The 24,848-nt window shown below is 33.5% G+C and overlaps 1 protein-coding gene across 4 annotated transcripts in view; it reads left to right on the top strand.

Moving 5' to 3' along the window:
* sfmbt2 (Scm like with four mbt domains 2) overlaps positions 1–24,848 on the top strand; it is a 50,327-nt gene that overhangs the window by 18,717 nt on the left and 6,762 nt on the right. For 2 of the 4 annotated variants that reach the window (XM_077233972.1, XM_077233971.1), the window contains exons 4-15: positions 5,235–5,255; positions 15,380–15,468; positions 17,178–17,421; positions 19,335–19,432; positions 19,561–19,662; positions 19,836–19,983; positions 20,367–20,449; positions 21,738–21,864; positions 22,004–22,117; positions 23,617–23,659; positions 23,895–23,959; positions 24,088–24,227. In XM_077233972.1, the coding sequence (XP_077090087.1) occupies positions 5,235–5,255; positions 15,380–15,468; positions 17,178–17,421; positions 19,335–19,432; positions 19,561–19,662; positions 19,836–19,983; positions 20,367–20,449; positions 21,738–21,864; positions 22,004–22,117; positions 23,617–23,659; positions 23,895–23,959; positions 24,088–24,227 (1,274 nt within the window). The remainder of the gene's footprint in view (positions 1–5,234; positions 5,256–15,379; positions 15,469–17,177; positions 17,422–19,334; positions 19,433–19,560; positions 19,663–19,835; positions 19,984–20,366; positions 20,450–21,737; positions 21,865–22,003; positions 22,118–23,616; positions 23,660–23,894; positions 23,960–24,087; positions 24,228–24,848) is intronic. The other 2 variants (XM_077233974.1, XM_077233973.1) reach the window with 1 other exon arrangement.

Genomic DNA, 24,848 nt, shown 5'->3' with positions numbered 1-24,848 from the left:
TGACGAAACGATCCCGAGCTCCATATCATTTTAGTGATATTATTCATATTTAGTAATTGTATTGTTTTTAGTGTTATTAGTGTCATTAAACGTTTTGTTAATGTGCTATGGAAACAAAATAGCAGTCTTTAGTTCACGAACAGCACAACTCTGCCATCTGTGAAAATAAAAAGCAGCTTCAAAAACTTGTTTAAAAAGGAAATATTCTTCTAATTTTTTACTGTCATTAATGTAGGTCCACAAGAGAAATATTAAGCCAGTAAATTAAGATGGTCACTATACCGTTATATCCATCGTTGTCTCTGAGAGAACGCGGCGTTAATGCAGCGACAGATGCTGAAAGCTCAGTCCGTTTCTACTTTCACTTTAAGGGAATGAGCGCGTTTACATGCATGTTCTTAACGCGATTATGCTGAATAATAGTGCATCCAATCGCACAACAACTATCTGGCATGTCGTTTACACCTCAAAACACCAACTTTTGTATATTAAAACTGGCGACGTCCTGGCAAGATCCTTGATTAGTTTACTGGGTTTCCTTGCTAGAGACCGACGTTCTTGCCCGCCAGCCAGCACTTGTGACGTCACGTGCGAAGTATGAATTGACATAGGCATGCTTGACAGGTCTAACAACAATAACAGGCAATGCTGATTATATGATTATTACGCTATAATAATAAACACACGTTGTTTCAACATGTCTGATTCAATTTGGCTTTGAAGCAACCACTGTATTTGAATAATTCTAAATATTGCAATAGTGGTCAGACAATGAATGTGCTACCACACCTCTGGCCTTTAAAGGGATAGTTTACACAAAAAGGAAAATTCTGTCAGCATTTATTCGTTCCAAACCTGTATGACTTACTTTCTTATATGGAACATAAATTAAGAAATCTATTTTTATAGTAGTCAATGGTCACCAAAACTGCATTCAAGTTTGGAATAACATGAGGGTAAATGCTGACAGAATTTTTTCATTAAAAAAATTCATATTTTCTCTTCCAACCGCAAATAGTCATGTGTTGCTTTCGATGATTATTGCAAAATCATTTTGAAGGGGTTTATTTTGCGATAATGACCAGCTGACTGTATATTTTTAGTAGGATGCATATCTTCAACAATGAGGAAATTATGCCATTTGTATTTGACTGCATTTTTTACATTTTAAAATGTATCTGTTTGATACATCCTTTAGTTGTGCATAATAAAACAGTATCCCATGTTAAATCCCATGTTAATATGCATAATGAAAAATTCAACTCTATGGAAAGCATTTGTGGAAGGTGTAAGTAGCTATGTTTTCATCCACTTATTTGTATGCAGAATTTGGGATATCGCATAAAAGAAATGCTAGATGGAAAGGCCAAAATATGCATAAATTCTAAAAATGCACTTAAAAAAACATATGCACTCAACTGATTTGGGAAAACCTTTTATCAGGTAAGAAAATATGCGCATAGACTACGATGGAAATACAAAATAGACGTGACTTTGGCGATGGGACGACATAACCAAACCAACCAGTGGACAGACTCGTTGCTCAGCCTCTGAAATGTTGTTTTGGTCATTCTGAAATGCCTGAGCAAAGTCTGTCATCAAAGTGGTTTGGGATAATTACCTTCCAGAACTGTCTTGCACGACTGCATTCCCAAACAGCAGGCCGGAAGCAAGATAACTTTGTTTCGCACTCTGTTGGCACAAGTCATTTATTATATACAAAATTATTATATACAGTGGCTTCTCCTACTGCAGCAACTTTCATTTTGCTTAGTGATATTTAGCGCCAGTTTATCAGGAAGTGATGATTTTGTTCTCTTCGGCTCACTGGATGGAAACGCGGCTTTATTCGCACATGTTTTATGCGATATTCGAAGTTAAATTCACTACTTTGAATGGAAACATAGCTAATTACCACTGAAAATTATGTTCATTTTTATGTCAGTTTGAAAAAGAAAAGAAAAATGTATGTATACGGTTGCACCATAGGCTTTAACTGAAAGTACATTTGTCGAAATAATTTTGTATCAGCTAGCACTTTACAAATGCTCTCTATATTGCTTAAATTACTATTTATAATCAATCTGAAACATTCCTAAAATAGTAAAACTTAATGTATATGAAAAGTGTACGTAAGCACTTATATATATTTATTTAAAGCTAAGGTAATGAATATGCATTTAGGTTTACTTTATGGCCATTTCTTTCTTTTATTTTTTAGTGTAAAGTTGCTTAAGTTGTCTGTCTGTTTGTCTGTGTGTGTATGTGTGTGTTTTCAGAAGAAATAGATAAAACCTGTGTTTGCATTTCTAAGATAAGATGAAGTTTGACGGACAAACAAAATCAACGTTCACACTCATAATTCAAATATATAGAATCTTTGTGGTTGAAATATTCTTCAAAATGGAACTGTAATGTTCAAGAATAAAGAACCCTAAAGAACCTAAAGAACCCATGAAAAGGTTTTACGGGTGCCGTTTACTTTCCTGTGTTGATATGTTGAAACAAGAAGTTGGGGCGGGACATACCAAAACACTCCCCCCCTTTTTTTTGTAACTGCCACTAAGTTTTAGTTTACATCACAGCTCGATAAACCACAGAAATTTATTTTGCTATTCATTTTTCAATTGATGGTTGGGAAAGGAAATGAAGGAAATAAATACATTTATGTGAGGGGAAGATGGTATTTATTTATTTATTTATTTATTTATTTATTACGTATTTATAATTTAGGGTTAAAATTAAATTTTCTTTGTAGAGATTATGTTATTGGGCATTACTTCTAGCATACAGATGTTAGCCTAAAAGCTAACAGACATGGACTGAATTTTCTGAAATCCTGTGATATCAAACATTTAGTATGTGTAAAACAGTACGCCAACAGAGTAGTACGTCTGAATACACAGCCTTCAGGCAAAAAGTACACTGTAAAATAGGGATGCAACGATTACAGATTTTGTAAGTACGATTATTGTCTGAGAAATAATCACGATTTAACGATTATCACGATTATAATGCATCAATTAATTTCACAACACTACTAATGTATAATATCACATGAACACTCAACACTAGATTTTAATGTGTTATTTATTGCTGCCACAACACAGTACAAAATTATAAAATGACAAACAATAATCAATCTCTTTCTTTGGAATTAAAGAGAAGTGCTTTGTAAACATCCATGATTTTCCTTTTAAAAATAACAAATTAAGTCAAAGGCTGCAGGGCTCTTTGATTGAGATAGATCACAAAATTATTAAGCGTTCAGTTTAATCTAAATTTATTTTCAACCTGAGGTAAAAACCTGGAAAAAATGAAAACAATATCGTTGGTATTTGACTTAAAAACATAAATAATATAAAGGGATAATAAATCCCCATGAAAATAAGAATAAACAAAGTCTTTGGATCTATTGAATTAAATGTAAGCTAAATATTAACCATGTATTTCTTTTAAAAGAAAACAAATGTAAAAAATTAAAACCACTTTTCCTAAAGTAAAACACAGTCTTCTTTTCAATGAATGAGAATTGAACTACTTGCATACATCATTCTTTATTCTTTCAAGCAGACATATTTATTTGTATGAATATAATTAATCCTTATTAAAAATATTAACAAACAGTGAATGCTTTTCTCTTTTTCTTTTGTTGCTTGACACAGACCGCATTAGGTTTATTGTCCACTATCACTTTAAGACGTCGGATCATGTCCAATGACATGGGGATCCAATTGCACTGATGCACATCCGATTCACTCAAAACTGTTTAAGACGTAACCGACATGAATACTCTCCAAAACAGACATTTAGACATAATGTTGTGTGTATTTGTCTATTCAGACATGAAAGAGAGCTCAATTCAGTACTCGCACGCTGTAAAGGTGTCTATTGTGCATGGCTGCACGCTTCGTGTTGGGTGTGTGCGCACAGAAACCGTACCGAATAGAGCTCTTTTTTGCACCGTCACTCTTATTCAGATCTATATGTCTGCTCTACTCATTCTCCCAGACGTTTACATTTTTTTTAACGTTTTATGAGACCGCTGGGTAGATCAGCACGTTACAGTACAAATGTGCGCATCTACCACAAACGCAGGCCATCAGTTCTGACTGGATCGCTTCCCAAATCTTCACTATCTAACATTTTCGTCTAGTTTTTACTCATTGACGAAAATGTCAATAGGTTTTCTTCATAGTTTTTGTTATTCAAAACTAGTTTTTAGTAGTTTATTAGTTTTATTATTTATTTTATTTAGTTACAAAATGTCTTTCCGTGCAGAACACTCGGTGTAGCATAGTCTTTACGATTAATTAACCGTGATGTTTTAAAGCGCGGTAATTGTGAAATCCGGTAATCGCTGCCTCCCTACTGTAAAAAATTATATGATCAGTTAGTTATGACAACATGTTTTACATTGCTTTAACTCATCAAAATAAGTTAATCAATTATCAAAAAAAATTACAAGTTATACAAGATTCAACTAATTTTGTTAAGTCAGTTTAATGTAATTTAAGTTGAAACTACTTCAACATCCAAGTTGATTGTAAGGCAGAAACTTTTTTTGTGCACTACTTTCTGAAATTCTGAAATGCACATTCAAAGGACACTTTACTATCCCATGAGGCCACTGGAGAGGATTTATGAATGACGCCGTAGGTCACATGACAATGACAACAAGGCGAATGTAGTGCATCCGCATTTCATTCATATCACACATTCATACTATACAGAAAGTAAATTTTTAATGGTCGCAAAGTAAACTTTAAAGCAAATGTTGTACCTACACTATGCGATTTCGGAAGTCTTTAAAGTGATTTAGAGGAGGATGTGACATCATAATTCATTTAAATCAATCAGTCAGTAAACAACTGCAACATGTATTGTTGTAATTTGCATCATGTGTTTTGACAGGAAATAGCGTTTAATCAAATGGTTTATGGAAAACTATTGTCATCATGAACCATTTACATTAGGAAAGTTAATTTCAGTGAGTGCCAAAAGATATATAACTAAATGAAATTGCTCGTGCAAATGTGAGTAAACCCCATTAATTAGGTTTTTATGTGTGTACAGAAGCTTATTTAAAAATGTGTAGGCGCAGCCAGGAATATTGTTTGTTTAACCATGTTTGATCAGCATAAAAAAAGTAGTGGTTTGTTTGTACGTGTGTGAGTGTGCATGTTTAGTGTGTATTTGTTGGTCATCTTTTTTCCTGTCTGTTTATTTCTCAGATAACGTTTACCTCAGAGCAGGTAAGCCGAGCCTCTACTTCTCTCTTTCTCTCTCTCTCTGTCCTCTCTTCTCTCAGACCAAGGGCAAAGCTTTGGTTTTAACATTTTTAAATCAAATAAGCAGAAGCACCATGTTTTCACCATGTGAAACTGCTAGCTGATCAATAGTTCAGAAAGAGTATATAATGTACAAGTAGGCCTATGTAAGTATTTATACGTTTAGGATGATTTTATTCCAATATTTTACAGTATAATCTAAAAATAAATATACATTTTTTTATTTAGTAATGTGATTTTATAGACTCATTTTAAAAGAGATTATGTATATGTGTGTGTATATATGTATATGTGTATATATATATATGTATATATATATATATATATATATATATATATATATATTACACTCACCTAAAGGATTATTAGGAACACCTGTTCAATTTCTCATTAATGCAATTATCTAATAAACCAATCACATGGCAGTTGCTTCAATGCATTTAGGGGTGTGGTCCTGGTCAAGACAATCTCCTGAACTCCAAACTGAATGTCAGAATGGGAAAGAAAGGAGATTTAAGCAATTTTGAGCGTGGCATGGTTGTTGGTGCCAGACGGGCCGGTCTGAGTATTTCACATTCTGCTCAGTTACTGGGATTTTCACGCACAACCATTTCTAGGGTTTACAAAGAGTGGTGTGGAAAGGGAAAAACATCCAGTATGCGGCAGTCATGTGGGCAAAAATGCCTTGTTGATGCTAGAGGTCAGAGGAGAATGGGCCGGCTGATTCAAGCTGATAGAAGAGCAACTTTGACTGAAATAACCACTCGTTACAACCGAGGTATGCAGCAAAGCATTTGTGAAGCCACGACACGCACAACCTTGAGGCGGATGGGCTACAACAGCAGAAGACCCCACCGGGTACCACTCATCTCCACTACAAAAAGGAAAAAGAGGCTACAATTTGCAAGAGCTCACCAAAATTGGACAGTTGAAGACTGGAAAGATGTTGCCTGGTCTGATGAGTCTCGATTTCTGTTGAGACATTTAGATGGTAGAGTCAGAATTTGGCGTAAACAGAATGAGAACATGGATCCATCATGCCTTGTTACCACTGTGCAGGCTGGTGGTGGTGGTGGTGTAATGATGTGGGGGATGTTTTCTTGGCACACTTTAGGCCCCTTAGTGCCAATTGGGCATCGTTTAAATGCCACGGCCTACCTGAGCATTGTTTCTGACCATGTCCATCCCTTTATGGCCACCATGTACCCATCCTCTGATGGCTACTTCCAGCAGGATAATGCACCATGTCACAAAGCTCGAATCATTTCAAATTGGTTTCTTGAACATGACAATGAGTTCACTGTAGTAAAATCGCCCCCACAGTCACCAGATCTCAACCTAATAGAGCATCTTTGGGATGTGGTGGAACGGGAGCGTCGTGCCCTGGATGTGCATCCCAGAGATCTCCATCAACTGAAATTTGCTATCCTATCAATATGAGCCAACATTTCTAAAGAATGCTTTCAGCACCTTGTTGAATCAATGCCACGTACAATTAAGGCAGTTCTGAAGGCGAAAGGGGGTCAAACACAGTGTTAGTATGGTGTTCCTAATAATCCTTTAGGTGAGGATATATATATATATATATATATATATATATATATATATATATATATATATACATTTATAGGGACTTTTATGTCAGTGCAAATTATTTGTATTTTTAAAATAAAGTAAAAAGTAAAAACAATGGGACAGAAATTGCATTTATCTACAGTTCTCACAGATCATACATTTTACTGTAAATTCTGTCAACATCTACCCACTCTGTTTCTTGTGGAATCAAAATGTCAAAGCTGCTCTCTTGCATGCAACAAAAAAGCATAATGATCACTTGCTTGGTTTGTTAAAAACACGATTAGGTCAGAATGGTTCTTCTTTCAGACTGAACAAACTGTATTACTATTCTATTATTCAGTAATCTCTTTTAAATAGCTTAAGAATTAAAATTCCTCCAAACTTGTTTGACTTTCTTTCTTGGAACATAAAATGAGAAATTGTGAAGAAAATTCTAGCCACTCTTAAGTTTTGTTCGATGAACAGACACAATTGAAGTTTTAATTCACTAAAATTCTTGTCTGTCTGTCCCTTTTTTTTCATGAGAAATTTTTATTTTATTTCTAACTCTTTTTACTGTTCCTTTTTTTAATTGAATTGTTTTTATCCTGTTCACAAAACCTGTCTGAATGATTTGGATTCTCGAAATTCGACACACTGACATGATGAACTTCTCAAAGGGGTAGATTAGAACTAGTTAAATTACACTCTGTTCATACACAAAGCTATTGTATGACTTCAGAAGATTTGAAATATGGCAGACTGATCATATTGACAACATTTATGATATTTATCATGCTTTCATTATAATTGCATAAAAAAGAGTGACCAATACATTTTTCAAAATTGCTCTCTTTGTGTTCCATGGATGAAAGTCTAGTTCTTCAACTTTACAAGTACCCAAATCTACGCCAATGTATCAAATGCATGATTTATCTGTGTCTATTTCTATCCTGTCTATCTCTTGCACCATCTTTCTCAGAAATTCTCCAGAATTCTTCTTTTTTTTTCTCAAATATTTTGTTTATCTTCCTTCCTTGTTCCTTATATGCCTGTTTGTAGAGTTCTATGTGTTAGATGACGTATATACGAGTGTGTGAGAGAGAGGTGTGAAGCTCATGGTATAGTGTCAGTGTGAGCTTGTGTATTTGCATGCATTTGTGTAGCTGAGACGCACAAAGTTAAGGCAACTCTGGAGGTCATATGTAAAGAGCTCAACCTGGCATGCTTCACTAGATGCACGCACACGTTTGCATGTATATCATTTTAAACATGTTTTTCTGTGGCCATGGAGTTTAATGTTCGAATATCATGCATTTGTCGGTTGGTACACATTCAGTTTTAACAGTTCTGTAGCTGCCGGGGGAGGGGAATCACACTTTAAAAAAATGATATGATGTTTATCATGTAAAGTTATGACAACTTATGTTTTTACATTGCTTTAACTCATCAAAATATATAAAATATTATATAAAATTAAATAAAAAAAAGTTATGCAGGATTCAACTGTTTAAGTTTTAAGTCCGTTTAATGTAATTTAAGTTGAAATTACTTAAACGTCCAAGTTGATTGTACTTAATTTAAGGCAGCAACTTTCTTAACAGTGCATAAAGAGAAAGGTTTAAACCAGAAAATGTAAAAATTAAATGATAAAATTAATGTACAACTACTCGTTATAAATAAAAATAAAAGCTAAAATGTATTATATTAAATAATTGAATATAGGTAAAATTATAATGTATACTATGAAATATGAATATTCATTATGAGATCTGATTGAGATAAGATTACATTTATTATTTGGCAGAATTTTCCATCATTTATGGCACAACGGTTCCCCTCCATTGATAGAATATCAACTTCACCTTTTTTTTAAATGCTGGTGGGGGAAGAGTTAAATGATGAGTGTTTATTATTATTATTATTATTATTATTATTATTATTATTATTATTATTATTATTATTATTATTAACTCTGTGTGTTAGTTATGGCAACCTCAATCGTAATCTACATATTAAAATTGGGGAAACAAGCACAATTTTATATCCAGTAATAAATAAAAATATCTCTAATATAGGCTGATAACCGATTTGGTACCGATATATTTTCCATCTATAACAGTCTTTAGTGTTATTATACTATTATATAAGTTATTATTATTTGAACTAACATTTATGTTTATATTTTATTTTTAAATATATATATATATATATATATATATTTATATATATATATATATATATATATATATATATATATATATATATATATATATATATATATATTTAGTTTTATAGTAATTTTAAAATATATTTAATATATTTAATATATATATATATATATATATATATATATATATATATATATATATATATATATATATATATATATAAATTTAGTTTTATAGTAATTTTGCTTTTGTCATAGGTCAATTTGTTTTTATTTATAATTTATTTAAATATTTCGATATGGTTTTATTTATTTTTATTTAAGTTTTAATAACGTTCATACTTGAACTTCATTTATTTCACTTAGTTGCCAAAGCAACATTTCTAATCTTTAAGTTTTTTTGTGTAATATTTATGTTTTGATCAGCTTTATTTCCATTAAAAAAATATTTTTAATAGTTTTTGTTAATAACAACACTGATCCATAAACTATACAATTCAGCTCAAAAATGTAAATACATCTTGCAAAATTGGCAAGATATTTGTCATTTTTAAAATATTTTAATAAAAAAAAGGAATCCTACAATTCATTTAAATAATGACAAATAATAAAAACTGTTTTTTTAAAGAGTCTTCTATTCAAATAATTGCATACCAATGGTTCTCCTTTTCTGTTTATCGTCTTTTGTGATGTTGTGTATGAGCCCTCAGTTTCTCCTGAGTAGCAAAGCTGCCTACTGTTCTTGACAAAAAGCCTCCAGGTCCTGTAAGTTTGTGGGTTTCCCAGCATGCTCTGCACATTTGTTTTCTTCCCCACAGTGACTTTATGATGTTGAGATTCAGCTTTGGCACTCAGGACAATTGAAGGACTCATACAGAACTGTTACAAAACGCAGCAAGCAGTCACCATGATACTAAGAACCAGGCATATGTAAAGTTTTGAAAAAGATTGTTTGTGTAAATGAAACTATTTGATAAAGTAAGTGCACCCTTACTTCTTGCATCTTGGTTTCAATTCGACTAGGACATTACAGCAGTTTCGACTAATTCAAGCCATTTAGACGGATTTGTTCATTATAAAGGATCGAGTAAACAGAACCCCAAAGAGCTGAATCACTATATTAAATAAAGGAACTTGTTTGCACTTCATTTAATGTGTACTTACAGTGTACTTACCTTGGAAAGTACTGCGTAAAATAAGTTAACTACATGCGTTGAGGTTAGGTTTAGTGGTAGGATCAGGGTTAGTACCTAGTTTTTACCCAGTTATTGTTATTACTATAATAAGTACATATGTAAATAGTAATTATGTTTATGTGGAAAATGACTGTACAACCAAATAACAAGAACCTTTATCAGACTTATTTAAAAAAAAAATGCTGAACAGATTCTGGACTAATGACAAAAACAGCCACTTTGATTTTTCACAGGCGTTTTACCCGTATTTGGAATTAAACATTGCATTGCATTGTATTATAGGGTTAAATTCAATTTCCATAAACTTAATAGATAATGTCCTGTCCTGGTCCAGTTGTTCCTCTCTTTTTATTTTGGAAGAACCAGTAAATATAACTGAACAAACATTAATAAAAAGTGATAAAGAGGAGATGACGAATATGTTTGGTTATCTGATGAGTGTCCATGATAACGGATGACTGGCGGGAAACTAAGACAAACACACGTGACTGATGAAAACAAAACTGAAAGTCCATGAAAACAGAACTGAGTATATATACATACATACATACACACACACACACACATATATATATATATACACATACACACACACACACACACACACACACACACACACACACACACATACATACACCAACTTACAAACTTGGTAACACTATACAATAAGGTTCATTAGTTAACATTAGTTAACTACCTAAGTTAACATGAACTAAGAATGAACAATACTTATACGGCATTTATTAATCTTAGTTCATATTAATTTCAACATTTAATAATCCATTATTAAAATCAAAGGTTGTATTTGTTAACATTAGTTAATGAAATGTGAACTAAAATGAACAAACAGTGAACATCTGTATTGTTATCAACTAACATTGACAAAGATTAATAAATACTGTAACAAATGTTTTGCTTATTGTTAGTTCATGTTAGTAAATAATACAATAGATTAACTAATGTTAACTAAACTTGTTACTCCAAACTTTTGTGTTAGATGCTATTAATCACGATTAATCGATTTGACAGCACTAGTTAAAATCACACTAACACTATAAGTGCGCATCAGGAAAAACTATAAAGATACACACACACACACACACACACACACACATATATATATGTATATATATACACACACACAAAAATGCAGTTCAAGAACCATAGTTGGCATGAAGTAGTTCAAGAACTAAACATTGACTTTGGCTTACAGTTGTGGGCCAGATTAACCATATGGATCATTGGGCACGTGCCCATATGGGCGTCATGCATGGCAGTATAAATATTTTCACAGGCGGCCAAAAGTAAAGTGAGGGGAATGCTTGGAAAGATCAACCAACAAATTATTACATTTTGATCAAATATTTCAGACCTTTTGTTTAATTGGACTGAAAATCTGTGCGCAACAAGTACAGGGGCCGGTTGCATAAACTGCTAAGACAAGTCTTGAAGGTTAGTTGTCACAATTTTTTCTTTTAGACTGTTCATAACTGTTTACAGCCAATTACATAAAAACATAGACTGGTCTGGTCTAATTTGATACTGAAAAGTAAGACTGATTGCCCCTTGACTAACTGCTAGTTGGTCATAGTACAGTAGACAGTCTAAACATAATGGCTATGTTTAGTTTTTACTAAGTAAATAAGGTCAATTTTGCTTTACCTGCGTTCTGTATAAACTGAATCAATCATTCATTTATTAAGGTATACGTTTAACAGCTATTAAACATTCAGGAAGCTACTAAACACACACACACTGAAGCACACATGGAAAATAAAGGCCTAAGATTAATCGCATAAATATGTGTTGAATTTCATTGTCATGCGCTAATGTGATGAAATGATCCCGTTCCAGTGAAGAGTGCCGAACACACGGCCTGAGCCGAGTGCTTAGACGCTGGGGGGTTGTTGGCATGGCAACGGTCGCACACTCCTGTACTCGAGCGATTAGCGTACACACTCGTGCTGCAGAGATTACACGCTGGGACACAGCGCTGTTTTGCCACAAGCACTCTTTCACACACACAATCAGAATCAACTTTTTCTTATTGGAGTTATTTGAGCTGAATTACAGTAGGGCAGGTCTTATAGTCACTAATATTGTAGCCTAGTACTGTGATGCTACACTTTATATTATAGCTACTTCTGTCATGGTTTTATATAGTGATAGAATATACTGTCGTTTTGATTCAGTAGTGTGGTTAGACAGATCCTTCATAAATTTTTGTGGTCAGATTTGATTATCAAATCAAATGCAAGGTCACATTGTCAAAATGACTGCGTGTGGGTGTTTAAATAAAATCGAACTCTGTAGTGCATTGTTTCGTTTTTGCATTATATTAAATTCAATATGAAAGTTAGATGAATTATATTAAACCCTGAATATCAATAAAATCTAAATCTAATGTTTTTCAGTAAAAAATAAGTATATACCGTGTATATATATATATATATATATATATATATATATATATATATATATATATATATATATACATACATTTCTATTCACTATTATTTTAGTATACAGAAAATAACTTCAATTTAAAAAAAAAATCCTTTAATTGGTAGTATATATATATATATATATTTTTTTTTAAATAAATATTTGATTTACCATAATTTTTCTATAAAAATAACTACAATTTTAAGAAATAATGCTTCATTTTCTACTATATGTTTACATAATTATGTAAAATTGTATAATTGGAAGAAATATACTGTATAATTATTTTACTATTCAAGAATTGTATCTACTAAATGAAAGAAGAGAATAATAAAATTCCGATTAAATGTCACTCTTATTCAGTGGAAAATAAAATATACTGAAGAACAGGGTGTTTTGGGGGGAGGGGGTGTTTGCGGGGGGTTGGATGAATTATTTTAAAGATTCAAATCAGGCAAATATCCTTGAGTTAACTTCATTAAGCAATGACCTTTTTGCTGTTAAAAATAGTATCTTGGATGTACTATTGGCAGGCAAACAGGAAATCGTGTTATCCACTTCAGGGACACAGGACAGGTTGTTTCTACTGTAGCAGTGAGTCAGTATCACAACACTGCTCTTCCTTCAACTCACAGTGTTTTGTTCCCCTTCCTCTCTTGAATAATTGCCTTGATTGCATGAGCGAGAGAAACTCTTTAAATCTGGCCCGCTGTTTACAGAAGAGTTGTTGGAAGATATGCAAATCTGCTTTTGCATAATGAATATTTGCATAGAGACTCCCTAGTGCAGAAAAAAAGGAAACGCAAAACGGCTCATGTGTCTGTTTGAGTTGTTGTAAATTATGCATTTATTTATGTGATCCGAACAAGTCTGTGCAGCCAAGAGCAATTTAAGAAAATGCGCCACAGCGGATTTTAAGTAAACTTTGCAACATATTTAAAAACATCTACAAAAATATCTTGTAGAATATCTTGAAGCCATAATTACAATATCACAGGGGGGAAAAAACCCCAATGAGATCTTGTTAATATCTTTTTTGTTTCTAGACAGCAATTATTAAATGGAGACCTTTGCTTACCAATCGCATCGTTTAAATGGGAAATCCTAAATTATTTAATGACCAGGCTTGTTGTAAAAAAGTGTGGTGATGAATTTAAAGTGTATCTGTAAAAGTAGTTGCTCTATTCCTGTCTGTAAAACATCAAGTTGAAAGGCAGACAATGCAATGACAGAACAGAAAGCACTTTCAATTATACTGCAAAAAAGTCCTGTTCTTCGCTCACTCCAATTCTACTGTATCTCAGTCCCATTTGTTAAAATGTAATAACTTGCTACAATTCCTACACGGTAAAAAGTCTTAATAATTTTAAGGCAACGGGTTTACTCATTTATTTAAGCAGGAATAAACGTAATGCTTAATTGAACTTATAATTGAGTTATGTGAACTTGACAATTCCACCATTTTATTTCTATTAAGCATTTCTTTTTTTGAGTTGAGTCAACTGATCACTTTTTACACTGTAAAAGACTAAATGGAACAAGCCTAAATAATTGTAATACTTATGTAATAATCATATAATTATTGTATAATAATGATGTAATAATCGTATAGTTATTGTATATTAATTATGTAATTATCGCATCAAGATCCATCTTATGCAATTTTGCTTTTCTGGTAAATTTGGTCTAGTTTTAAGGATTTTCGCTATTTACTGGTTGACTATATATTGATCAAGAACATTATTTTTGTGTTGATGTAAGATGTTCTTTCTTCAAAAATGGCATTACATCAGTAGGATTATTGGCCAATTGTTCACCCTACGACGTTCTCTCTCTCTCTCTCTCTCTCTCCTCTCTCTCTCTCTCTCTCTCTCTCTCTCTCTCTCTCTCTCTCTCTCTGTCAGGGCAGAGCTCACACCCCTTTGAGTGGTGTCATGTGTTATTTAGCGAAGAGGTTGTGATGTAACAGGGCAGATACAGTATTTGGCTCTTAGAGTCAAGCTAACAGTCAACAACCATGCTGGCCACCTTGTAGAACTTCAGCAGTGTGAATTCTGCTGATGCAAACGTACAGTTTGTGCAAACGATGCACAACTCGACATGATTAATGTGTTGTTGTTCTTCTCTACCACTAACTAGCACTTCCCTCCATGTAGAATTAGGCAGAAAGCAGGAGGTTTGTGTCCGTTTAGACACAGAAAATCAGAAAATTACTTCTTGTTATATGTAGGCCTATTCGTAATGCATATATGAATAATTTAGGTGGCTGACACTATTGGGAAGGAAGTAGCAAGATGTTTGGGAGAGGAAGTCCAATAAACGGAGAAAACATAACGGATTCAAAAAAAAAATACATATATATACATATAAAAAAATATATATATATATATATTTTTTTATATATATATAATTCATGTTTACTTTTTGTTTCAACTTTAATGTAATATTTGATGAACATTTTGGTATTCAATCAGACAAAAATGCTAAATAAACATTTTCACTGTGGTCTCTGACGTTTGAATCTTTCTGTACTGTATGTATGCCTGCATGTGTTGATTTTTTGAAATAATACAAAAACACACACAAACATGTGCATGGTAGATATTATCAAACAGTAACGTGATACATTAGTGATACATCAAAAAAGTATGGAAATTGTCTGAGAATTTGAATTTATAGTGCGTGAAATTCATTATCTGCTCTTTCTTGATCTGTTTCAGCTATTAAAGAGAAGTACAGTGACTGGGCCGAGTTTCTTATCAAAGAGCTCACAGGTTCACGGACGGCACCGGCTAACCTTCTTGAAGGGGTGAGAATGATGTTACACTTATTTTTTTAGTGTACAAGAACAACAAAAATGCCCTTAACAATGCGTAAACAACAGCAGAAATGAGATTTACCACCCTATCAGATACATTGAAACCAAATATGATGATTTTATCAGCCAATACAAAGTGACAGATAAAACTGCACCACAATACCATAATTCTGTTTATTGGCTACATTATTAGCACTCTTGGGTCATGACCCACTGGTTGAGAACCATCAAATTATGGCGAAATTGAAATTTGGAATGGCCTTAATCAGAGTATGCGACTTTTAATTTGACGTGAATGAAAACAAGACTGTAATAGATCATGTGATAGGCTTGCACCAAAAATATTACACTAATGTCTAGGGGTGTAACGATACACAAAACTGACGGTTCGGTTTTCCCACGGTTTTGACGTCTCGGTTCGGTTCGGTCTAGAAAGCTATAAAAAAATATTAAACAGTGGTTTAATGGAAAAATGGTGTCTTTGTTTTTAAATTAATTTAATTACAATTAAACATTTTGCAAGGATTAAAAATCTGCTAATGCTGTAAACTATTCAGGGAGCCGCACATTACTATAACATTAAAGGTTAACAACAGAGCCTAAATTCAGATGCTATTTAGTTTTTAGATATAATAATCAACACCCAACACATTGTATGAAAACATGTAAACTGAACATAAGGCAGTTTTTGCATTAACTTTACTCTAATTTGTTATTGAAATATAATAATTTACACAGTTGCTGTCATTTTCATGAAAGATATTATAAACGTACATTAAATAATCAAGATATAATTAACAGGTTAAGTAAAATATAATATATAGGATAATATAGTGCATTTATTTAGTGCAAGAGTTCATTTCTCTAGGAACCAACGAGTTGTGGACACTGAATCACTAGCCTGCTGAGGTAAATATAATGCTAGTGACAAGCTATGCAGTTTTATTGACGTCTTTACGCTGCTGAAACACTGATTGAGCGATTACACGAGTTATGATGCCTTTCAGTGAGTATACTGTATTTTTCAACATACCTGCAGGTGTCCATTCATGTTTATTCTGTAACTGAGGAAGAGATGATCGCGTTTACTCGCGCTCCGCGCTGCCACTTTAAATGAGGAGCTAGTACAGTGATCTGTCACGCCACATCAAAGAGCGCCAAAACGGCATTTATTGTTTGATTTTTGTGATCAAATAGTCAGAATTTGATTTGAAAGATTACACCTTGCTTATTATCAAAAGTAACAAAACACGGAGCTTGCTATTTGGTGTTAATGGTGGTTAGGCTACAAAACTGAATTCGTTGTGTACACATTCCAGGTCCAATGAGGCGGGCTGGGCGGGGCCGGTGTAGCAGGGGCGGGGCGGGGCGTGTTCGGTACGCCATGAGAGTATCGCGATTCGAATCGTGGGTTCTGTATCGCGGTTCTTCGGTTCGAATATCGTTACACCCCTACTAATGTCCATCTTTCACTCTTCATTTTGATGTGTTTAATGCTAAATAAAATGAATGCATCACATTTTCTCCATCTAAAATTATGCACAACACATCATTTTAACAAACTCTTAAGATGAGTCTTCCCCAGAGGATTCAAAGGCTGCAACAGAATCAAGAGTTACATGTTAAGTTGCATATTCCTTGATAAATGATTTACCTAAATGAAGAATATTATTATTGTCTCTCTCATTCTCTCATCTCAGCCATTAAAAGGTAAAAACACAGTGGATCTGATCGTGGTAGGCTGTATTTTGGAAGTGCGTGATGACTCCGAACCTAGCGTGTACTGGGCCGCACAAGTCCAGTGTAATATCGGTGGACGTTTATGCCTCAGCTATGTTGGATTAAATGACCCCGCCCACTACAGGTGGATGTTCTACCTTGACAACAGGCTCCGCCCCCTGGGATGGGCCAAAGAGAATCATTTATCTATGAAACCGCCCACAGGTGAGATGACTTTGCAACTAAACTAAAATATAGCCAGTGTTGATTCAATTGCATAATTAAGTTAAATTAATTGATTCAAATAAATAGAGATTAAATCTAAATAAAATCATTAAATAAAATGCATTTAATTAAAAAAACTCTCTACTCTTTCAAAAAAAACTATACTATTTACAAATTTTCCATTGAAAGTCTTGAGTTAAAGCAGGGCAGTTCATTGTCATCATAATTTTTCATTTTTCTTGAGGCTTCCCCTTTCTAATGCAAATTGTTCCATTGCACTATTGCCAAGTTTTTGATAGTGTACAAAAACTTGTTCCATTGCCAATTTCTATGTGCCGTCTGTCTGACTTCCTCCCTCTAATGATTATGGATCTGAATTCACATTTCCCTAAAGGAAACCTTGTAAATAAGTTCAAAACATGTTTTCTCATGAACTTGCATTTCTAACGGATAAGTAATGCATAATAAATAATTGATATCAGTCAATGTATTAAAAGGTGTAAATGTTTATCTCAAGACATTTTTCAGGCAGTTACTAGTTCAAAAGTCACTCTAGAATTAGTATTGATTACTTGGGCTGTCTAAGCAGTTATTTTGAGAAGAGAGAGAGAGTGTGATTGTGTTAGTGTGTGATTACCTGCATCTGCTGTGACTCTCACCAGTGTTAAGTGGTAGCAATGCTACAAATAGCCAAGCAATTAGTTTAACTACATGTCTCAATAGCAAGGTTATAGCATGACATTGTAAAATCATGTAGCTTTTCAGTAGCTAAAATATTTTATTGATTACGTATCAGTGTAGCGTTGACAACAAGGTTTTTGTGTCTGTGTGTGCAAGAGAGATAGCGTATTTGCTTATCTGTAATATAAATTACTGATTAGCACTAACATTATTACATTGTACAATGGTTAGTTCTGATGGATGGATGACTATTGGGTTGAAAAAATACTTTGATGTATAGATAAAATTATGGATAACTAAGTGCATAGTTGGCTAAAATGATGGTTTGATGAATAATTGTGGATGACTGATGGATGGATTGATAAATAGTTGGTTGAATAAATACTGTGATAGATGGAAGGCTGGACAGATGAAAACATGCTTTGATGGATTGCTAACTAGATGGATAACCATGGATATTTGATTAAATGGATGGATGATTGGATGGATGGATGGACGGACAGATAACTATGTATACTTGGTTAAAAGGATGGATGGATGGATGGATGATGCATGATTGATAAACAGTTAGTTGAATAAATACTTGTTTGGCTGCATGGATGGATGGGTGGATGGACAGACGGATGGATAAATAGATGGATAACTGTATGGATAGTTGGTTAAATGGATTAGTGGATGGATATTACATGCTTGATAAATAATTGGTTGAATAAACACTTATTTGGATGGATGGATGGATGGATGGATGACCATGGATAGTTGATTAAAGGGATAGATAGATAAAGGTACGGATGGATGGATAACTATATAGATACTTGGTTAAATGGACGGATGGCTGAATGATGCATGAAAGATAAACAGTTAGTTGAATAAGTACTTGTTTGGATGGATGGATGAATGAATGGATGGGTGATGGACAAATAGATGGAAAAGTACATGAATAGTTGGTTAAATGGTCGGATGGATGGATAGTGGATGGGTGATGCATCATTGTAAATAATTGGTTGAATAAACAGTTTGGATAGTTGATTAAATGGATGGATAGATAAAGTGATGCATGGATGGATGGATGTATGATGCATTTTTGATAAACAGTTAGTTCAATAAATACTTGTTTCGATGCATGTTTTTATGTTTGTATGGATAAGGTGGATGAAAGATGGATTGATGAATGGTTGGATGATTAAACAGGTGGATAGATAGATGGATGAGCTTGTGTTTCTCTCTTTCAGATCGCTGTGATTTGAGGAGCAGCTCAGAATGGACTGAAGCTTTAGATCAAGCCACAGCTGAAGCCTTGAACAGTCCACTTCCACTGGAGGTCTTCAAGGTGTGTGTGTGTGTGCGTGTGTGCGTGTGTGCGTGCGTGTGTTTTGGGAAAGCTGGAGGAGTGAGGCATCTTTTTAGACAAAGCTCTTGATAACATTCACATCTGATATCTGTATGTGTGTGTTTCAGGATCACGCTGACTTAAACACACACTCCTTCAGGGCAGGAATGAAGCTTGAAATGGTCTCACCAGTGGAACCCTTCCACATTCTCCCTGTGTCTGTAACTAAAGTACGTTCTCACACACACACACACACACACACACACACACACACACACACACACACACACACACACACACACACACACACACACTAGATGAAGGGTTATTATGCTAGAGGATATAATTACTAGGCGTTCTGTCTCTCTCTCTCTGTCTCACACCAACTCTCTCTGATCTGCAGATCTACAATGAATACTACTTTCAGATCACAGTTGATGACCTCACTGCCGAAGCCCCGCCCACTTCTGTGGTGTGTCACGCTGACTCACCGGGCATCCTGCCAGTCCAGTGGTGCCTGAAGAATGGTGTTGGACTGGAGAGGCCACGGGGTGGGTGTGACTGTGATATCTCTGCGTGCTGTTGGGATTTTAACTATTAAATTCATATTCACTTAATTAGTCAATCAATGCTGTTTGCCTTAGATCTATATCACTATTATGTTTACTTTAGTGTGCTTTATTGGTGTAGAATGGATCTGTATTGCTTAAGCATTTGCAGTTACAGTCAATTTGTGTTAGATATAAAAATAAAATATAGATATATTAATATAAAATTCACTATTATTTTATATTCGTAACACATTAATAATATATTAGATATAAAAATAATTAAGGATGAAGGAAAATACAGTGCAAATAACTAACTTATTTGCTTATAATATGTCTCTCTCTCTGTCTAATTTGTTTTTTCTCAATGTGTCATTTTCTGTCAGGCTTTGAGTCACAGGACTTCGATTGGGCGGACTATCTCAAACACAGTGGCAACGAAGCTGCTCCAGATGTGTGTTTCCCAAACGTAAGGCACTTTCTCTCGATTTCCCCTCGACTTCAGATGAACACGTGTACGGTTTTGATGTTATCTGAAAGAGGCTTTGGGGATTTCTTGCTAATTAGATCAAGTTTGATGAAAGTGTGCCAGCTATCGGGTTTTCCCATTGCGATGTTGGTCACATTGACACGCAAAAGATGCAAACATGATTGCTATGTTTTTGTGAGAAATACCCCTCCCCTCTTGTGTTTCCAGTTCCTCATAAAGTTCAAAGTTGACTATATGAACAATACGGTTCATATATATTGTATATTCAAACGTTTGTGATGCCAAGGGTTTTAAAATATGATGATTTCCTTGCAAGAGGTAACCTTTCTAAAGTTTATAAGTGTTGTTTTTGGTCAAATAGTAACATATGTAAGTAAATGTATAAATAAAATATGAAAAATAAAAAAGACAATATGTACTTGCAAAATAAAAAAAAAATTGTTTTGTTTTAAGTTTTGTCATCCTATTGTTTATTTGATAAAACCTTAATATTTAATGTTATATTTTTTACTATATAATCAGCGTAAATTTTGTTACTAAACAGCATTATGGATTTAAATACACACACAAACACTATATATTATATATATAATACAAATCATGAAATTAATGCTGCTTAGTAACAATATTTACATTATGTAATTACAAATATTCTCTAGTTTTCTCTAATATCTACAATACTATCTAATGTGATAGCAGCATTCATTTCATTTTATGATATATGTGTGCGCATGCGTCTGTGTATAATATTGTATTCTCCAGAACAAAAGTACATGTTTTTAGTGTTTATTGTTTGTAAATATTTCATTTTGTTTACCAGTATTATCTTAACACAATAACATTGACATTCCTAGCCCCTGACATGTAAACTAAGGTTAATTAATGTCATGTTAACTAATGTTTGCATCATAGCTGTTACTGTATCGTGGGTGTTTGGACAGTTGGAATGATGTATTGACCAATCAGTATCCAGCAGTGGTATTTTAAAGCCAAATTCCACTCATTATTTGGGGATACGAGATCGCAAGCTATGACTGCGTGGCTTGTTTGTTGTTTATTTGTGCACAAATTATCGGATGTAAATGGTGATAAGTCTTACATAAATGCGTTTCATTAAAACATTTCCAGTCAAAAGGCAATTTTCATGGTTATGTATCTCCCTCGTTATCCTGTTTGTTTGCATTTACTGTGATATTCATTGTTTTGTGTAATTGGACACATGAGGCTTTTCCACTGACCTATTTTTTTCTGCGTTGCGTGCGAACAGGCTTCTCAAAGCAAGGGCTTCTGTAAGGATATGTGGCTTGAAGCCGTGAATCCACATCAACCTGCTGAACTCTGCGTCGCTCGTATCACTCAAGTCAAAGGTCGGCTTCTCTGGCTCAAACTGGAAGGTAGGAATGAATAGAGCATGTATGTTTACATTCTTTTCATATTATTTAATAGAAATATTTCGAGCACATGACCTAACAGTGAATACCAAAAGTAATGACACGCTGACACAAATTGTTTTCTCTTTCTCTTTGTCTATAGGTCTGAGCAAGCCGTTACCAGATTGTATAGTGGATGTTGAGAGTATGAATATCTTCCCTGTGGGCTGGTGTGAAGCGAACGGCTATCCTCTAACACATGTACAAAAGACTGTCTGTGAGTGACGCATACTAATGGATTCAATTGTGTCAGAAATTGAAATATATGCTTTGAGTCTGACATTTACTTCATCAAAAAGAAAAATGTTTAAATGCTACGAAAAGAATGGTTTGGAATATGGCGATATCAATGGATAATTATTTATATATTACAATTAATATAATTGATATTGGCGATATCAATTTATATATAATATAATATATTTTCCACAGCTAGACCCAGAAATATAATATCTGGTTATATTTTTGAGTGGGTGATGTGTGACATGACACAATAACAGCCAATTAGAACATATTTTAGTGTTCAGACAATCATTAAAAAAAGAAAAACAAAAAAGAAAAACATTAATTCTAAAGTTATCATTTTGAAATTTCCAGTCAAAAAGTCATGGAAATGAATGGCATCTTTAAAAGTAATAAAAAAGTCTAGGAAATATTCAAGTATTCTTAATTGTTTCACATTTTGTCATGTTGCAGCCTTATGCAAAAGTTTTTTCAATAATTTTGTTTTCACGTCAACCTACACTCCTTATTTCATAATAACCAAAAACCTAATTTTTAATGTCTAATAACTTTGCAGATTGAAAGACTGACAGAAAAATAAAAGGGAAAAATGTCCTATATATATATCACACAAAAATTTTGCTAAAATGCTTTAAAAATCACACACAAAAAAATAATAATACAAAATAAAAAACATATATATATATATATATATATATATATATATATATATATATATATATATATATATATATATATATATATATATATATATATATGTTTTTTATTTTGTATTATTATTATTTTTTTTTGTGTGATTTTTAAAGCATTTTAGCAAAATTTCTATGGACAATGCAACGGTCTCGATAAGACGTTTAAAAAAAAAAAAAAAATTCACCATATATCAAATAAATAAAACTAAATCCAAAATGTAAAAATATAGAATCTACTCTACTTTAATGCAAAACAATTGCGTTCTTTTAATTCAGCTTAGAGGTCACGCCATGACATATCGATTTCTCTTCACATGATACGAATTTGCAGGTCAGCGTTCACAAAACTCGAACTTTGGAATGCAGTGATATCTGTAACTTCTTTCCTTGATCTTGTGTCTCCAGTCTCCAGCGTTCGCATGGTGGTCTGTTAAAAATGAGGGGTCTGAATGTACTGTATATTTTCATAGTTATGCTCTAAGATGAGATCAGTGCACCATGATGGCAATATAAACCAAGCAAACCTTAAAATGTCCTTTTGTACGTCACTTGTCCTGGCTGCTTATAATAAAAATAAAAAAAGTAATTCAGCAAAAACAGATGTCATTTAAACAACACTTATTTGGTGCATATCTTATTCTGCTCCTTGAAAGTAATCCAAATAAGACTTCTCTGAATTTCATGGTATTTTTTTTTTAGAAAACACACAAAAATACTTAAAACTTCCCTATGTTGCCCTGTGCGTCATGTTTTTTGATTTGATTGTTTATGGTGTTTTCAGGTCTGCCTCAGAAGAAGATTGCTGTTGTTCAGCCTGAGAAACAGTGAGTAGATGTACTCCTCTGGTGGACATTTTTACCCATGTGCCTTTTGTGTTTGTGTTGCAAGAAAGCATGGGACTTTTAACCTAAACGTCAAGCATGTGATTCATCTACTTCCTGTTTTACTCTGTTGTTTTTTTGTCCATAATATCATTTGATGATTGATTGATTGATTGATTGATTGATTGATTGATTGATTGATTGATTGATTGATTGATTGGTTGATTTTTTTTTTTAGGTTGGCTCCCTCACAGCCTCCTGATGCTCCTCTTAACCTGTGTCCGTCCATGGCCATGGATACAGGTTTGACATATTTACTACATATTCTACCAATAACTTCATCTGACCTTTGCATTTGTCATATAACCATTGTCTTCACAAATGGATTTTGTGCTGATATTGCTAATCTACTGTGTGTTTGTGTTGTTTAGGTTTGGTGAATGGAAAGTACTGTTGTTCTCAGCTCTTCATCAATCATCGCTGTTTCTCTGGTCCGTATCTCAACAAGGGCCGAATCGCTGAGTTACCGAAGGCCGTGGGGCCCGGAAAGTGTGCTGTAGTCCTCAAAGAGGTACAATCATCTCTTATATAGGAAATTGACATATTGCAAATTTTTTATCAATATGAATTTTTTTAGTTTTAAAATGTACATGAAATGTATAAGGAAAAATGCATATTTTATCAAGATATATGTGTGATTTCGTTAAAATTAGGTCATAAATGTTATACATACACAATAATTATACAATAACAAGTCAAATGTTATTTATAGGGCTGTCAAGTGTTCATTTAATTAATTTGTTATAGAAAAAAAAATAATGCATTAAAGGGATAGTTCACCCAAAAATGAAAATTCTGTCAGTATTTACTCATCCTCAAGTTGTTCCAACCCCGTAAGACTTTCGTTCATCTTCGGAACACGAATTGAGATATTTTTGATGAAATCTGAGAGCTGGATCGCTCCTCAATACTAGTCCATAGGCTTCTTCAGGGATTGAAACTTTCCGGCCTCGAAAAGTTATTAAAGTCATCGTTAAAATAGTCCAAGTGACTACAGTGGCTCAATCTTAAGTTTATCAAATGACGAGAACACTTTTTGTGCGCAAAAAAAACAAAAATAACGACTTTATTTCAACTATTCATTTCCTTCTCTATGGGCCTCTAGTCAGTTCTCTAGTATAATAGCGCTTCT

This window comes from Siphateles boraxobius, unplaced genomic scaffold, assembly GCF_051911475.1.
Source record: "Siphateles boraxobius isolate OS27281-9 unplaced genomic scaffold, OSU_SipBor_1 19, whole genome shotgun sequence".
In the NCBI taxonomy this organism is placed as follows: domain Eukaryota; kingdom Metazoa; phylum Chordata; class Actinopteri; order Cypriniformes; family Leuciscidae; genus Siphateles; species Siphateles boraxobius.
This window is presented reverse-complemented; position numbering and strand designations above follow the sequence as displayed.